Source organism: Cervus canadensis, chromosome 22 (assembly GCF_019320065.1).
Source record: "Cervus canadensis isolate Bull #8, Minnesota chromosome 22, ASM1932006v1, whole genome shotgun sequence".
Taxonomy (NCBI): Eukaryota; Metazoa; Chordata; class Mammalia; order Artiodactyla; family Cervidae; genus Cervus; species Cervus canadensis.
In genome coordinates, this window is record NC_057407.1 from 10,193,233 (window position 1) to 10,210,857 (window position 17,625).

General features: G+C 57.5%; 1 protein-coding gene across 2 annotated transcripts; it reads right to left on the bottom strand.

The window, feature by feature from the left end:
- Positions 1 to 838: 838 nt before the first annotated feature.
- MST1R (macrophage stimulating 1 receptor) lies at positions 839 to 14,577 on the bottom strand. 2 transcript variants are annotated; one of them, XM_043443262.1, is made up of 20 exons: positions 12,708 to 14,574; positions 9,620 to 9,808; positions 9,417 to 9,545; positions 9,073 to 9,243; positions 8,179 to 8,339; positions 7,666 to 7,831; positions 7,416 to 7,552; positions 6,839 to 7,000; positions 6,649 to 6,742; positions 6,282 to 6,491; positions 6,025 to 6,171; positions 5,772 to 5,934; positions 5,500 to 5,601; positions 5,218 to 5,421; positions 4,873 to 4,953; positions 4,539 to 4,720; positions 4,302 to 4,411; positions 3,884 to 4,049; positions 3,362 to 3,498; positions 839 to 1,373 (listed from the first exon to the last, which is right to left on the bottom strand). In XM_043443262.1, the coding sequence occupies exons 1-20, from the start codon at positions 13,944 to 13,946 to the stop codon at positions 1,118 to 1,120; spliced, it is 4,206 nt and encodes a 1,401-aa protein (XP_043299197.1). In that variant the 5' UTR covers positions 13,947 to 14,574; the 3' UTR covers positions 839 to 1,117. The 2 variants fall into 2 exon arrangements, with proteins under 2 accessions (XP_043299197.1, XP_043299198.1); XM_043443263.1 differs by lacking the exon at positions 839 to 1,373 and adding an exon at positions 1,972 to 3,254 and having other exon boundaries at positions 12,708 to 14,577.
- Between the last annotated feature and the right edge of the window lie 3,048 nt (positions 14,578 to 17,625).

Sequence of the window (17,625 nt, forward strand, 5' to 3'; positions counted from 1 at the left end):
GATGAGAGAGAGGCCATGGGAAGCCTGAGTAAGAGGGAGGACCCACCACGGCGCAGGTCCAGGACCCAGTCACCCTGGTCACCCAGGTGTCCACCCCAAACAGGGCCCAGTGGCCCCCTCAGCCTTAAGGGCATGGGGGAGCAGCAGCCCAAGGAGGAAGATGCTGTCCTTCTCTGGTGGAGGTGCCCCTCTAGTGGCTATTGCACTGTGGCCTTGACGAGTATAAATAGCCCGAGCCTTCTGCACCTCGAAGCTGGTGCCTTGAAAGTGTGGAGCTGAGGCCTTGCTGCAGGCTTATCTCTCTCAAGGCTGCAAGAGCAATGCTGTCATGACTGGGGGAGAGGGGGACAAGTCTCCATGCCTTAACAGTGGGTGGGGGCGGGCGGTTAGGGGAAGGGTGCTGGTGGAGCAGGGAGCCCTGGAGTGGGGCTAGGGCCTAGGCAATGGGACAGGCGGAATGGGCAACAGTAGAAGCCATCGTGGCTGCTGCATGTCTGGGTTTTCAACCTACCCTTCTTGGTTCCATCTGAAAGTCCCCAGGGCCCTGTAATCTGGATGTGGGCCTGGCCTGCCCTTCCTGTTCTCTGGAGCCTTTTTGCCAACCCAACCCCTTTCCAGCCTCAGGGCCTTTGCATGGGCTGTTCACTCTGCCAAAACTCTCTTCCCCCAACCGCTTCTGGTGCTTCTGGCGACGCAGTTCCCATCTGACAACATCCCAGCAAAAATGTCACCTCCTGGGGTGGCCTCCCACATCTCCCTCTTCATCTATCTAGAGCTGTCCTCCCTTCCCTCAGAGCAGCCTGTCTTTTCCTTTCATAGCATTTACCACAAAGTGTACTTAAATATTCACTTGTTCATTTACTGATTTTAGGGCCAGTGGTCACCACTGAGTCCCCTGTGCCCAGCAGCCAGGCACGCAGCAGACACCTCATAAATACTGCATCAAGGATCCCTGCACTGGCTCCCCCTGAGAAGCCAGAGACCAATATGCCTTGCAGTCCTCCTGCGCCCCTGAAGGTGAAGGGGCCGGGACACGGCAGAGACCAGCCCAGAAGCAGCTTGGGGTAACTGCCAGCGCTATGCAGGTCCAAGCCCCAAGGCCTGCCTGGGGCTGAGGTCACGTGGGCCTCGGTGGCTCTGAGAGGGGCCGGGGCCGCCCCGGGCTCCTGTGCACTGTTGGGGACGGTGACTGTTCCGAGGGCGTGATTGCCTTGTCAGGGGCACCAGGGCCCACGTTCACGTAGGCCACGGGCAGCTGCACGTAGTGGTCCCCTCGCAGCGCGGCTACCACGAGTGCCACTTCCCCTGCTAGCTCTCCGAAGGTGGGTCGCACCGTGGGGTCCGCCGCCCAGCAGTGCTGCATCACAGTGTACCTACCGGGGAGAGGAAAACATTAGGGGCACGGTGCACCCCCACCCAGAGCTTCTGGGCTACCCACCTGCGGTGAGCCCCCTGGCAGGCCACAGCGGACAAGAGCGGGTGACATGGCTGATGCCTTGCCTCACCCAATTACAAGGAAGCTCCTATTATAACTGCCTGCCTTCCCACCCTGGCAGAGGTCGAATTGCCTCAGGGGTTGAGAGGCTGGGCTCTTGTGTCCTGTGACCTGGGTGCTGTGATCTTAACAACTTCCTTAACCTCTCTGTGCCTCTGGATCCTTCTCTGATCACAGAGTTGTTGGGGCATAAAGTGAGAAGATTCCTATGAAGTTCAGAGCTTAGGGCCCAGCTCACAAGCTATCGCAGTTATCATCACAGGTCTTCCAGGAAGGAAGCCCAGGTCTGAGGAAATGGGGATTCAAAGCCCTGAGATTGTCGGGCAACTGGTTGGCATCATATGGGCTTTCCTGGTGGCTCAGGTTGTAAAGATTCTGTCCACAATGCAGGAGACCTGGGTTCGATCCCTGGGTCAGGAAGATACCCTGGAGAAGGGAATGGCAACCTACTCTAGTATTCTTGTATGGAGAATTTTATGGACAGAGGAGCCTGGTGGGCTACAGTCCACAGGGTTGCAGAGTCAGACATGACTGAGCAACTAACACTTTCACTTTTCTTTCACTTTCTTTGGCACCATGGATCCCAAGCAGTTTCTTTGTGTTTGTCTGGTGGGTCCTAATACATGCCCCTTTATCTTGGAAATGTCATCCCTGCCCTAAATGATACTAAAAGTGCCCTACACATGATAATCTCATATAATTCTCAGACCTCTGCGGGAGGTACTGCGATCACTCTAACTCTACAGATGAGGAAACTGAAGCCCAGAGACAATGGACTTCCCCTGGTTTAGAGGATGGTGGCATGGCCCCCTTCATTCTCCCTGTGGTTGCTGATAGCTCTTGACTGAGGTCCCCTCTAGGAATTGCCCTAGGCAGAAAAGAAATGCCTCCTCCAGGCTCACACACCTTCCTCCTGGACAGCTGTAAGCAGTGACTGATGTATGTCTGGTGCAAAGACCCGGGCCTCTGGGTCTCAATTTCAGAAAACTCTGAAGGGCCATCCCAATTCCAGAGATCCCGGGGGATGGACAGCAGCCTCTTTTACGTCTGCATCACAGCTCTACTTCTCTGCCTACCTAGTTCTGCTTCCCTTGCCCCCAACCTAGGAATCAACCACCTGCATGTAAATCTCCATCTCAGAGTCTGTTTCAGGGAGCCTGACCCGGAGGCAGAAGTTAATTTCCCTGACTTTGAAGCAGATGCATTGGTGAAATAAATAATGAAAAGCAAAAGCAAGGCAGGCAGGGCTGTGAGGAAGGGTTACTCATACCCTTCTGGAACACGAGCTGAGTGAGACAGGAATCATTAGCCACCTTTACCTGTGACCTGGTTCTTCCCGTTCTAACCTCAAAGACCTGAGCATGGCTAAGGCATGCGTGCTGCTTATGAAGCTAAACCACCCAACAGGCATTGATGAAACACAGCTGCTGCCAGGCCTCCGGGAACAGGGAATCTGAAACTATATCCAGTGAAAAACAATTTCTGATCTGGAGATGTGGAGGGGGCTTAGTGTGGGAGCTAATGGAACCTTTCCTTGAGGTTAAGTAAGTGGAAGCGATGAAAAACAGCCCCCCTTGGTGGGGATTGTGGGGAGAGGAGTGCTGGGAAATGAAATCACTGGCCTCAACCCAGACTCTGAGTTAAGAATGCTGTTACCATGGCAACCATGATCTCCTTCTAGCACCAAGCCCCGATGCTGGTGAAACCAGTCCACAGATGAGGAAACTGAGGCTCAGAGAGGGTCCCTTTCTAGGTCGACCTGAGAACGAGTCAGAAAGCCAGGCAAGAACTCTGTCTCCAGCCCCCTCCTCCCCTTCTTGTCTCTAGGTCCCAGCTCCCTCCCCATCACCATGTCCATATACTCACAGAGAATCTGGGCAATACTCAGGCTGGGGCAGGCGCCGACCCTGGGCCAGGAAGTGAGTGAGGTCGAAAGGGTCGATGTGGGGGTATGGAGGGGCACCCCGCGTAAGCAGCTCCCATAACAGTACACCATAGGACCACTGTGGGAGGGGACAGGTGAAGGGACTCAACTTTCAGCTCAAATCTGGGGACAGGTGGACCCCTCCAGGTCTGCTCTTTCCCAGAGCCCGCTAGTTGGAAATGAGGGGCTCCACCCCCAAATCGGAACTGTTCTTCTATACTTCACAAGCATCTTCGTTCTGTCCCCACTCATCACCCCTGAGCCTGCCCAGAGCTGGGGCTCGGCAAGGCCTGGATTGCCTGTGAAGAGCCACCTCTTGCCCTGATACCTGCCCAGAGATGGGCAAATGGGCTGCGGGCACCGCCCAACACAGGGTTCCCTGGGTTCATCAACATCCAGAGTTGAATGGGCAAGGCCAAGTGTTGTCTGAGCCTGGGTGGACTCTGGGGCAGGTGGGGCCTCACCACGTCGGACTTGGTGGTGAATCTGTAGGTCTGCAGGCTCTCCAGTGCCATCCACTTGACAGGCAGGCGAGCGTGGCGGTGCTGCTGGACACTGTAGTACTCCTTGTCCAGGACGTCACGGGCCAGACCAAAGTCAGCCACCTTGACCGTGAATGACTCATCCAGCCTGGGAGGGGAGGATCGCACTCAGGACTGGTCACCACCAGGCCCCGAACCCATCTATCTCAGGCCCTCACAGGGTTTCTGAGCCACAGCGTCCAACCCAAGCCTGCACTGGGCATACAGAAAAATGGAGGACCAGAGAGGGAAGGACATGTCCAGGGCTGTAGAGCAAGGAATGCAGCGTGGGCCTTCCCTGGGGGCGCCTTCAGCTGCATGCCCTGGTGCTCCGCCCCCTGGCTTCACTCTGGCCACTCACATGCAGTTCCGAGCAGCCAGGTCCCGGTGCACAAACTTCTGCCCGGCCAGGTACTCCATGCCGTGGGCCACCTGCAGGCCGAAGCTGATGAGGTCCTTTACTGTGGGATTCTGGGGGTGGGTGGGGGACACAGGTGGGTCAGTAGGTGAGGGCAGAGCAGCTCCATGCCCAGCTGCTGCCCAAGCCCCCCCTCCTATCCACCCCCCAGAACCCAGGGTCAGCTAAGCACCGACTGACCCGCTGGGGTGAGCGGATGAACTGCAGCAGGTCTCCATGGCGCATGTAGGGCAGCAGCACGCGGGGCAGTCCTTCCGGGGGCACCACAATGCCGATGAGAGCCAGCACGTTCGGGTGGTGCAGACGGCGCATGAGCAGCCCCTCTCGCAGGAAGGCCTCCACCTCCTGCACCTCTGTGATGCCTGCAGGGAGGCTGGAGTCAGGCCCAGGGTGGGGAACCCCTGTTAAGGGTCAGATGGGGAAACGGAGGAAACAAAAGTCTCCTGCTCAGGGTCACAGAGCCGAGTGATAGCATAGCAGGGATGAGGATCCTCCCAGCCTCTGTTCCACTTACGACTCAGGGACTTGATGGCACAGTGGATTCGATTCTGGGCCTCATCTGTGTATTCTCCATGGTAGACAACTCCAAAATGGCCTGATGAGGGAGAGATGGTGAGAGGGGCCCCAGGGCCCAGAGTTCGCACCACTCCCACCCACTGGCAACCAGACCTCAGAGCTCCAACTCGTGATGGCAAAGCCTCCCATACCCACTTAATCTGCACCAGAACCCACTGAAGACAGAGTTCCTATTTCACAGATGAGCAAATGGGGGCTCAGAGTCCTGCCCAACTGTCCCTCGAGCCCATGTCATCTCAGGACTCCATCTCTACCCCCATTCCACCTGGTCTAGCACCCATACCTTTGCCAATGACTCGGTCAGCATGGGTGACCACCCTTTCATGGGGAATCAGTACATCCTTGACCTCAGCCAGGAGCACAGAGTCCAGGTCCCCAAGCTGGATGGATCCTTTCCGCAGCAGTGGGACACGGGACCCATCCCCGCTGTCTGAGGAGGATATTCTGTGGACCTGAGTGGAGGAATCCTGGCCAGTGATAGGAGGGGCTGTGGAGGAAGAGAGGGAATGAGGGGCTGGTGGAGCAGACAGTATGGTCCCACCTTCCAGCACCTCTAGCATCTCACCAAGGCCATTTCTGTAGTCAGAGCCTGAGCGGAGCAGAGGCAGAGGCATGGCTCCAGTGGTCCGGTCCAGGGAGGCCAAGTCTTCCAGGTTCCGAGAAAGAACTGTAGACAAATGCCTGCTGGTAGCCAAGCCACTCCAAGGTCCCAGAGGCTGACCCAGACCCGGAGGTGTGGGCAGACCCCCAAGGCCTGGGCAGAGAGAGGATATAGGGGCTTGGAGACATCATAGTTTGGGGGTGAGGGCTGGGTGAGGATGGCAGTGTAGGGCTCACCTAGCTGCTTCCTCCGGCGGTAACCGAGGACCAGTATGGCAGCCAGCACAGCCACAAGCAGGAGCAGAGCCAGGAGGACCCCGAGGAGCGTACTCTGGGGGACCCCTTCCAGACCTGGCCGCACTACCTTGCCCAGGGTGGAGCACCCACCATCCACGCAGACCTGGGGGGCATTAGGTGGTGGCTCAGGCCCAGCCTGTAGACCGCCCCCCCCAACCCGTGCCTCCTGAGGAGGGCCAACAGAGCTGCCTACCTGCAGTGGAGCACCATTCTTGCCAAGTTGCAGGGAGGGGGGCAGGGGGCAGACCACCACATCCCCCCGCAGCTCGTGCTGGCAGCTCTTGCCACTCACAGTCACATTCATAGCCACGCAGTCGGCCACAGCGCCCAGCCCGATGTACTGCAGAGACAGTCACGGGGGCTGGCCAGTGCCCCCCCACCCCACGCTCCTTCGGCGAGGCTGCAGCCCTACCCCCTCCACTGTTCTTACCCCTCATCCCCTACACTTACCTCAAACTTAATGGCATGCTCCTCAGGCTTCAGGGGGGCCAGGCCCTTGCTGGGTGGGTGGGGTGGAGGCAGGAAGCGAAAGCCAGGCAGTGTGAAGCCAGGGGCTCCATCCCCACGGACACTCAGGTTCCCTGTCACCCACCCTCGGCGGCCTCGGACCACGTATTCGGGCAAGCGGCACCTGTGTTGCTCCGGGAGCTGCCCCTCACACTGCGGGGCCCAGGTGAGAGCAGTAAGCCCGGGTATCCTACTTTGGCCACCCCAGCCCCCTGAACCCAGCGTGGGCTGGGGCTGGAACTCAGGGGACTGGTGTGGCCTTCCTCCCTCCTGGCAAGTGCCCACTCAGCAGCTGCCGGCGCCCGCTCACCCTGTTCTCCACTGCCCTGACCCCATCATGGAATGACAGCGTGAGGTGCCATGCTGAAGTCAGATGCTGACCACGGATGGTGACGTGGGAGCCGCTGTGGAGGAGAGCAGGGTGGTGGGTCTCAGGGTACTCTCTGAGGCTGGACCCCTCATCCTTCAGAGACCAGAGTGGGCGAGGAGGTGACACTTACGTATAGCCACATTTGGGGCTGATGCCCAGGACGATGGGGTCTTCCCGGTAGTGGAAGTTCCAAGAGCCAGGCACCTCGGCGCCCCCTACCTGCAGGCGAATGGGAACGCTGGCAGTAGCGGCCCCAGGGGGCGTGGTGCATAAAAGCTGCCCCTCGCTGACCCTGCAGAACAGGGGGATTGGGCTCAGGGGCACCTTCCAAGTGATGGCCAGGCCTGGCTCCTCCAGGGGCTGACAGACCCCTCCCAGTTCCTCTGTTGGTCATCTCCCCCAAATCTGCCCAAACTCCATGGTCTGTTTGAAGACAGGATGGTCCCAGTAAGGCCTCCAAGAAGTCAGGGAGGAGCAGAGTCCCTACAGCGCTGGCTGCAGCCAATGGACACTAAAATGGGCTCTCTCACCATCCTCAAACCACCTCTGGGCTGGAGGGAGCAACAGACACTTCTTCCTGGTCCGTTCCCTCCACTGAATGACTGAGCCCTCCTCCCCTACCCTGACGGGGATCCAAGCCCTCCCTGGTGAGGGTTCCCCTATGTGCGACCCTGTCGCCTCCCATCCCCCTTCCCACTGGCTCTTACTGTTTCAGCGGGCACTCAGTCCCATTGACCAGCACAACCTGGCTAGTGCCAATAGACAGGCCTCGGCCTTCAAGGGTGAGGCAGGTACCTCCTGCCCGAGGGCCAAAGAAGGGTCGGACTGCTGTCAGCACTGGCTCCTAAGAGGGCATGGAGGTGGCTTAGCTTGGAATAGGAGGCCCTCCCTTCCAAACCCTTCCCTGCCCGAACTGCCCACCTGCCCAAGGACACAGACAAGGCAAGGTGGCCTCACCATGAAAGAGAAGCCTCCTAGCATGGAAGTGCCATCTATCCGGAAGTGCCTGCCCAGTGGCATGTTGGTCACAGTGAGGCTGACGTTGGCAGGCCCGGCTACCTGCGTGCTCAAGGGCTCCAGCTCACATTCAAAATCCTCTATGAAGTCCTTCCGGGGCAGTCGGCTGGGACATCAAGGGAACTCAAGGTCGGCCAGGGGGATGGGTCACACAGGCCTAGTGGCCTGCCCACCACAAATCACAAGTCTCCTCTGAGCTTAAAGATAGCCTCTATCTACCCATGCCTTAATCCTGGGTCAATAGGAACTGTCAGTGCAGGGACTAGTTTGGCCATAACTCAACAGACAGGTAAGACACATGCAGGCTCAGAAAGGGATAGAGATGTCACCCCAGACACAAAACAAGCAGAGCTACAGCAGCTTGCCCCACGCAAGCAGAGGACAGGATCTCACAGCAAAGGGGCTGCTTGGTTACCCACATCAGGGACAGAAACAGCAGGGACCAGGTCATACCTGAGGTCTGAGTTGCCTTTCGGTAACAGTCGGCAGGGACTTCGACCCACAGTGACCTGATGGGTGCCTTCAGGCACCAGACCAGCAGGGTACAGGTAAAAGTTGGAGCCACATAGGGTCAGCCTTGTGCTGCCCCTTAGGGGTCCACTGCTGGGATAGAACTGAAAGGGGGAGGAGAACATAGCCCGAGTCCCTCTGTGGGTCAGGACTCTCAGGCCTGTCTGCTTCCCTCTAAGTTTTCTGCCATACTCCTTGCCTGCCACACACTCCAGTCACTCTAGGTCAAGCTTGCATGCTGGGTGCTAAGTCACTTCAGTCATGTATGACTCTGTGTGACCCTATGGACTATAGCCTACTAGGCTCCTCTGTCCATGGGATTCTCCAGGCAAGAATATTGGAGTGGGTTGCCATGCTCTCCTACAGGGGCTCTTTCCGACCCAGGGACTGAACCCTCATCTCTTGCATTGGCAGGTGGGTTCCTTACTGCTAGCGCCACCTGGGAATCCCTTCACTCTAGGTCAGCAGTCCCCAACGTTTTTTGGTACCAGGGACTGGTTTCACAAGAGACAATTTTTCCATGGACCAGGAAGAGGAGAGATGGTTTCGGGATGACTCAAGCACACTGTATTTATTGTGTACTTTATTTATAATCTAATGCTGCAGCTGATCTAACAGGAGGTACTGATCTGCAGCCCGGAGGTTGGGGACCTCTGTTCTAGGTCACATGCTAGTCCTCACTCAGTACTATTCTGTCTCAAAGTCTTTGAATGTGGCCTCCTTATAGCTACTTGGGACATCCCAGACCTGAGGAGGATCATGGTTAAGACTTGCTGACTCCCACCCCAGGCCCAGCAGGTCCCATCCCTTAACTGTGCCCTGCCGGGCAAGCCATACCTCAGTAAGCTCAGGTGGGCAATAGTCCTGTTGCCAGGAGCCAGGACATTCCTTCTGCCAGCCGCACATGCCCCCACACCATCCACAGCCCATGAAACGCTGTGCCCGCAGGCAGCGCCCACAGGTGAGGAAGTGGCGGCAGCCAGGGCCCCGGATCGGTACCTGGAAGACCTTGGACAGACAGGTATCTCAGGGGTGGCTGAAGGGGGAGGCTCAGCCCCCTAGAACCCCTGGTCCTACTGTCAGTCAGGGTGGTGAGACCTGTGTGTCAGTGCATCCCTGGATTCGAGCAGGAGCCTGTGCTCCCAACAGCCCAGCCCCAGGCCCTACCCTGCCCACCTTACCTGGTCCCCAGAGGCAAAGAGCAGGTGGTCCCCAAGGCGTCTGACACCCCGATGCACGGGCTGACCATTGGTGCCCAGTGAGAAGTTGGACACGTACAGCAAGTAGTTGAGAGACCTGGCCAGCTCCACCTGGGACAGGTTGGCCATGAGCAAAACAGGGACAGGGATCCGGGGACGAGAGGCCGCAGAGACGAGGGACCCACCTGCAGGATGCGCCCGTCGGCTGTGCCCATGTGGGCCACTGTGACGTTGTCGAGGCGGGTCACGTACAGTGCCGTGACCTCCACTGGTCCCAACAGCCCGTTGAATAGGTCCACCCGTAAGAGGCTTCTGCTGACGAGCAGAGGGAAGTGGCGGCAGCTGATGTTGGGGCTGGAGGCCCCCAGACCAGGCTGGGGAAGGTCAAAGAAGGAGTCAGGGCTCATCTCCATGTGCTGAACCCTTTGGCCCTCTGTCAGGGACCACAGTGGCCTAAACTCCCACCCCTTACCTGGCCTGGCTGGAGAAGGCCCCAGACCTGCCAGGCACGCCACCCTCCACCATGGGGCTCTCAGATGTAGCCAGGCCAGGGAAGAAGGCCAAGGCCAGAAGCCTGGCTCCCCCGCCCGGCACCTGGCCCTTCCCTGCCACAGCCATTCTGGTAACGTGTTATGGAGCCTTCCAGAGACAACCCCATTCTGTTCTCACTACCACGTTGTGGAGTTGGCTTCTCTCAGAACTCCCATTTTACAGATAAGGAAACGGGCTCAGAGAGGTCTGCCCACCTGTCAAAGGCCTTTGTCACCTCCCAGGAGAGGAGCCGGGTTGACAGTCCTGAGTTCCTGACCAGAGTCCTCTCCCGCCCCCTGCTGGTCCTGCCCCATATTTCAACAAACCCTGTCACCTCTTGAGGCTTCAATGTCTCCACCTGCTTAAGGAGCTGAACTCTGAGATTAATTGGGCGGCAAGAGCTTGGTAACATGGTCCTTCTCCCTGAGATGCCAAAGATCTTCCGGCACCTCCAGCCGCTACCTGTATCTCCTTTGAGGTACAGGAGGGATAAACCAGGGCCTGAAGGCCTGGGTGCCAGGAGACACTAATTTCTCCCCTGCTTTTAGCAGGAAGGTGTTTGGGGGACACCCAGTGCCCCAGGTCAGGGTTGTGGAAGCTTCTGGGAAACCAGAAGTGAGGGTATGGATGCAAGGGTATTGGAGCTGGATGCAAGGTGCAGGCAAGGCTGTATAGCCCTCGTAGCTTGGGATCCTCCCTTGCCAGGCCTAAGGGTCCTCCTCCTGACAGGAGGCCCCTGTCTGACAATGTGTGCTTAACCCAGTCCTGAGACCCCAGTACTGATTGTAGTCTTAGAGCAAGAGCTCAGCATATAGCTGGGCCCTGAAACTCCACGCACTGGATCTATAGCATGGGTGGGTGGGGACTAGGAGTCTGTCCCGACTGGAGGTGAGTAAAAGTCCTGATCCGAGCAGGAAGCCAGCCAGATGTTTTCTGTATGACTCAGGGACAGGTGGGGCTGTGTGCTGGAAAAGAGGTCCTACCCTAGTCAGAGGCCCTACCCTATCTGTGTGCCCCTGGGCTCCAGGGCCTTAGCTCTGGATTCTTAGGCTTGTCTGGGGGCCCCGGCCTCCTGAAAACACTGGAGTGTCCAATATCCCATAGAGGAGGGTGACTCCACCAGACTCAAACCCCACCTGAACCCGTGGAGGGCAGGGACCAGCTCTGAGGCCCTCAGGCTTCGTGAGGGCAGCCATAAGGAACACAGAGTGGCTTTCCTCCTAGAGGCTATGTGCCCAGTCACTGGGCAAACACGGGACAGGCTGGTTCACACACTGCCTGGGGGCCTGGCCAGACTGTGGGCAGGGCTGGAGATTAGCCCTTTCGAGTCTTGTACTGCCAAGTGGTGCCGGGTGTCTTCTGATCTCCTGACCCCTAGCCAAGTCAGAGAGAGGTCCTGAATCCCCAGAGAGGAGGAGAGGAGGTCAGTGAGGGTTCCCTAAGCCCAGACTAGGGATTCCCACCCCTAGGGCCTTCTCAACCCAGATGGAATCAGCTGGAGGAGGAGGCTGGAGATCCCACCCTTTGTTGTGTGTTAAGTCTCCTCCCACCACTGGGGCATCAATCAGAGCAAAAGGAGACAGCGAAGAATGTCACAGCAAGGCCAGAGCCACAGAGTAGAGGACGACTCTGAGACCAGTGACTACGGGTTAGTTCCCTGAAAGGCCACTTGTTCAAGGCCATCCCTTCATTCATTCACCCATTTTCCTTGGTTTAATCTCTTCTAAGTAGGGTGGGACTGTTTCAGTGGCCTCAAGAAGGCAGTTTTAGGTTCGTCCTCAGGGCAAAAGCATTTTAAGGACCATCCTCTGTCTCTGTTCCAGCTCCCTAACACCATGGCTGAAAGGAACGTGCGCAGCGTCTGCGGGAGAAGCACCTAGTTCAGCCTAGGCTGGGAGACCTCCTTCCTGGGATGAGAAGGGCCCCAGCTATAGTGAAAGAAAGCCTGGGACTCTTGCATGGTGAACCAATCCAGCCAGCCCCTCCTAGGCCTTTACTCATAAGCAGATGTTTATAGTTGCTTGCACAAGACCGGGGTGAGTCTCCTGGAATCCACTAGAGCCAGGCTGCCTACCCACTATGTCCTGATTCCTCCCCCAGTCACCCCACGGAGAGCAATCAGTGTTGAGTGGGTCCATAAAGCCTAGGACAGGCAGGCTCCCTGACAAGCCCCCAACTTCCAAGGCCCAGAAGGATCTATGGAACAGGGGTGGAGGGGGGCATTCTCTGACAACTCCTGCCCCACCCTCTTGGGAAAGCAAAGCAAAACAAGCATTCCCACAGGGAAAGCGAAACTGTGTTGGTAAGTAGATGTGAGTCTGGGTGAATTTGTGAGTATCTGCCTGTGGATCAGGGGTGAGGGGCTGCTTTTTGTGTGTGTCCCTAAGTGTATAAACTGGGGACAGGTAGAAAGGGACAACAACCATTGTACCCAGAGTTTAGAAGTGTGCCTGGCAGAGAGACAGTTATGATGCAATCCAATTTTCCCATAACCAGGGAAATTACCCAAAAAAGCAAGAAACCATGATAAGCGAGAGGGTGAAACAGGAAAAGGGTTTAGCAACAGCATCTAGCCTAGCCAGGAGATGAGATTTCAGTATGGCATTTGACTGACTCCCCCTAAGAAACTGGGTTGAAGAGAAAGCTTCCCCCTGCCTGCCTTCCCCCTCCCAGACCCTCTCAGCGGTGGATGGGAAGTGAACACGCACTGCTCACAAGTGAGAGCTGCTTCCTTCTGCTTACCGCATCCGGGCAAAAACTGGGCAACTGGAAGAAGTCCAGCCCTCGCCGGAGGCCGGGAGGGACCGGAGGCTCACAACAGCGCTCTACGCCCTGCTCGATGAGAGTGTCCAGCAGGTGGACGGGGAACGCACAGACCACAGAGTTGGGATCTGCACCTGAGCTGCTGTCTCTGCTAGCTGAGAAGACCCCGAAGAGCACTTCCTGGCCCTCAGGGATGCTCAGCTCAGCGGCCAGATGGCCGCCCACCGGAGCAGTGTGGGCTGCCCGCAGCACCGGGTAGGGCTGCCCGCCCTCATGGGCCGTGCGTCGCCGGCGTTTAGGGGCGAAATGGCAGTCAAGGACCAGCTCTCGGTAGTCGCCCAGGTCGGTCTCGACAGCGCTGAGCCGTGCCAGGCGCGTGTGCAAGGCGCCAGGAGCGGCTGCCACTTCGGTGGGCTGTACGGTCAGGAAATAGACGAAGGCTCCGGCGTGGAAACTGTACACGTATTCGATGCGGTAGGAATCGAGGTACTCGGGCAGCACCGAGAGCGCTGAGAAGCCTGCTGCGAATCCTGAGCCGTCGGCCTTGAGCCGCCGGATGGACACCGAGTGTGGGCTGAAGCTGGCGGCCACCGCCGAATCCAGTGAGGATGCCACGTACAAATAGGATGCCTGGCCCTGCTCAACCACAGTCACGAGGGTGCCCAGGGGGCTGGCCACACAGTCGGGACAGTCCTCTGGCCTATTGTGCTCTGAGAAAAGACAGACCGGTGGCGCCAGGTGCAGGGTTGTCCCGCCTGGCTCTAGCTCATGCAGGAAGCAGCGGCCACGAAGGCTGGAGCCACAGCTGATCAGTGCGGGAAGCGCCGGTTCCAACACCAGAACCTGCGCATCTGTGTCTCCCGGCGGGCCGTGGGGGCCTGGGCCACAGGCCGCACATGTCTGGCAGCCAGGGGCCCCAGCAGGGCCGGTGGCCAGGCTCTCAACTGGCTTCAGATCAGGTCCAAGCACATGGAGGCGATTGCGTGTGGCCACGAACACCGCACTCCCTTCCCTGCCGCCCTCGTAGGTTGCAACGGCTTGTACCGGACCACCAGCGGAGAAGCTGGGCACCGAATACTCCACAGCAAAGTCGCGGGAAGCAGCATACGGGATGCGCCGGCACTGCCAGGACCCGCCAGTCTCGGGCACCGCCGGCAGCGCCGGCAGCAGCAGCAGCAGTAAGAGGAAAGGTTGCAACAGCGGCGGGTGGGGCTCCATCGAGGCCCAGGTAGGGCCCGGTGGAGGTTCCCGCAGACCCGGGCCTGGCTGGGAGCAGACTCGAAGTCTGGGTTGGGACCCGCGACGAGGGTATCGATCCTGGGAGCCCCGGGGCAGCTGACCCCACCAGGACTCCTGAGATGCCCACCACCCTCTCCTGCCCACAGGGTCCGAGCGCCTGGCGCGGGCGGACACACGCAGACAGAGAGGCCGCCTCACCTGTTGCTCTTGTTGCCGCTCCCAGCCGGAGATAGAGCAAAGTCTGTCGGAGCTACCCGGGCGCGGCGGACGGGACCGGGGCTTGGGGGCGGGGCTGTGGGCGGGGCCTGCTGGCTGGCTGGCTGGCCTCGCCCAGCCCCTTTGCCTGGCCGACTCTCCCCGCCCTCGGAAGCCTGGGTCCTACACCTACGCTTGGGCCCCTTTTCCTCAGTGGCCTGTGGGTGAGTGGGTGTGGAATGGCCCGGAGAGACGTTTAACATCTGAGCTGTCCTGTCCCGCCCCCCGACGATCAACTGGGCGGAAGTGGGAGGGATTGCCCCAGCGGGTTTGAGGACCATTTGGTATCCTTCTTCTCTCGGCTCCAGGATACAGCAACATCCTCAGACACTCGTTCCTGGTCAGGGCCCAGGGGACCCTCCTTGTGGGGATCAGAAGCCAGGAATGTGTGGAGAACCACAGGGGAGGTCTGAGGAGACCCCAGGAGTGGCACTACCCTCTGTGAAAGTGTTATTGAGTTGTGTCCGACTCTTTATGACTGTAGCGTGCCAGGCTTCTCCGTCTGTGGGATTCTCCAGGCAAGTATACTGGAGTGGGTTGCCATTCCCTTCTGGGACTATCCCTCTGTGGACCTGCTCTGGGATGACTGCAACAGGATGGTGGTCAGAGGCTACTGCCTTGCATCCGGCCTGCCTAGGGCAGTGGGAGTTATAAGATGGGGCACACCCTGTTGGCTGGATCTTAGAGTCAGAGGAGAAACAACTTACATGGAGGCCCAGCCCTAGCTCTGGTCTATCTACTACTGCCTCAGTAGGTGGCAGCTGTAGGGATGGGGACAACAGAACACAAAGTGCTGGCCTTCCTTCCTGGTTCTGTTCCAGCACCTCCCTGAAATGCGGGAAACAAGGGCTTTGTTTCAGGGCACCTCTAACCTGTTCTGTTAGCCTTGCTGGGCCTCAGGCTTTCAGTCTCCGAAATGAGGTGGTTGCCCGGAGTTCTCTCTGTAGGCTGTGATTTGTGTAGGGAGGGAGTAGGGGAGTCAACCAAGGTCTGCCCTTGCCATCTCTCAGCATCTGCTCCTTGGGAACTACACCCCCCAACACCAGAGCGTCCTGGGGGACATCTTTAGTGTGATAGCCCCCTCAGCCATGTGGGCCTGGACCCTGGAGAGAGGGAGAGCTTCACAGAGTGACCGTAGTTTGAGTTCTGAGTGACCTGTGAACTGTGAGTCCCAGAGATTTGTAGGGTAAGGAGTGTGGGTGAGGAGAGGAGACAGCCCAACAAGATTCAGCCTGGCCCTACGAGAACCTCCTCCACTCATCTCCAGCCTATACTCCTAGTGCCTCCTTCCAGGAACACCTTTTCCCCTTCCTTCTCTTGCAACGAACGTGGCATCTCCTCCAGGAAGCCTACCCGATCTGGATGGTGCCAAGTCCATGTTGTGGGTCCCATACACCCTGTGCTACACCTACCCCAGCACAGTTCACTCTGAATGACTTACACCCCCCTTCACCGATTCCTAATTCAGGACTCCCCTACCCCTCCAGGCTGAAGCTCCTGGAGCAACTGGTGGGAGGTGGGGAAGAGCAGAGGGTGGCCACACCCACTGCTGGAAAGATACTGCGCCTGAGGCAACATAAAAGGCACTCCCTTCTCTAACCTGAATTGCCCGGAAATGAATAGACACCTTCAGAAATTATGGCACCATTCCTATGTTCCACAGTCAACATGTCTAAAAGGTAGTCAAATGGGACAAAACTGAAATAAAATGTTCCCTGCCTGGCACCGAGGCATGGGTTCTTAGGACCTCCATCCTGGCTCAGGATATTGGGAGAGACTTCTAGGGAATGGGAATAAATTTCAAGGGCCTTTCCTAGTCACCTGTTTGGGAGGGGGGAGTGGGTGCGCAGTAGTCAACAGTTGGTTCTCTGCTGCCATCATGTGGCCAAGCTGTTGACTGCCTCCAGGCTGGCATCTCCTCTTAGGTAGCCTAGATTTTGGACAGCAGCCCTGATTTTGGATAGAGTGCCCTTTCCTCTCTCCTCATCTGCTTGATCTGCGGGAGGGGAGCACCCAAGCCATGTCGGGGAAGTCAGCTAATGGGGCCTTGCAGTGCTGAGAACAAGTGCTTTCTCAAGGTGAATTCACAAGGCCCGGCCAAGGTTCAGCTTAAGTACCTACCCGACTGCCCTTGAAAAGAGTGCTAGCCACTTTGCCCTCTGAGCTCTCGCTTCTCTGTGAACGCTACCACAGAGAACTAGCGCCAGCCTCTTTCTCCAACCCAAAGATCATCCTGGTGGCGGCAGGGGGATCTCTCTAACCACAACATATCCAGATAACTCTGCAGCTTTAAAATATTCAATGGCTCCCCATTGCCTGAATTTTCCCTGGAGTTTGAGAACCCTGGGCCTTAAAGACTCCTCCAGCTTCACTGTAACCCAATGAACCTGTCATACCAGTTTCTTTACCATTTCAGGTTTCATGCCAGGTTCATCCCTTTGCACGTTCTTCCACTAGGTTCTTCCACTAGGAACACCTTTCCTATTTGCCTGTTGTCCCTTCCTTGCTACCCAAACAGGTAAACCCCACAGTCCTAGGTCCCTATTGTCCTAGGTATATGCACTTATCTAATTGTGACTCTCTCTTCCCACCCCCACCCAGAATAGGTGCTGAACTGCAAGAAGCTGGGAGCCCTACAGAGATCAGGGCAGCCAGCAGGGACACTGGGGGGGCTGACCGCTGACCCAAAAGAACACCAGCAGCTGTCAGAGACAGGTAGCCTGGCATCACCCTGGCCCCAGAGACAGGTTTGGTGCCCTGGCCAAAATTCATGGAAGTAATAAAAACAGGAAGCAGGCAAAAAAAGAGATGCAGGGCATGTGCAGTGTGAGTGGCAGCCACCAAGCCTCTGGCTGCTCCATAGGTGCTTTGAGGTCTGGGCAGGTAGCCTGCTGCCTAATCCATTCTAGTATGATCTGAGGGGAGGCCAAGGGGTGGGGCCAAGGGGAAGGGCTATGCTGCCATTTTCTGGGACAGTAAGTGAATCATTCCAGTGCATCCTTGGCCCATGCCACCCACACAGACACATTCTCTAGCATGGGTTGGTTTTAGTGGCAGAGTGTATTGGTCTGGCACTCAGACTGCATGAGGGTGATTCACTCTATAGTCTGAAGGCCATATTCTGTGGACACTATTCTCCCATAAGTATTTCTGAGGTCTTCTGCTCCCCTGGCCAATGAGATGGTTAAGCTGTGGCATAACTGGGAGAGCCTCCAGCAGGAAGGTAGAGGCTTTCTGCACTGTGCCTTGGGCTCTGTCCAGAAAAGTTCTCATGGTTGAGTGAATGGGGCTGAGCCTTCACTTCTGAGCCTCCTGGGATGTTCATGGTGACCCATGTAGGCTGGGCCGTGCCAGGCATCAGGGTGACTGAAGAGGGCATCGGCTGTTCTTAGGGCAGGATCCA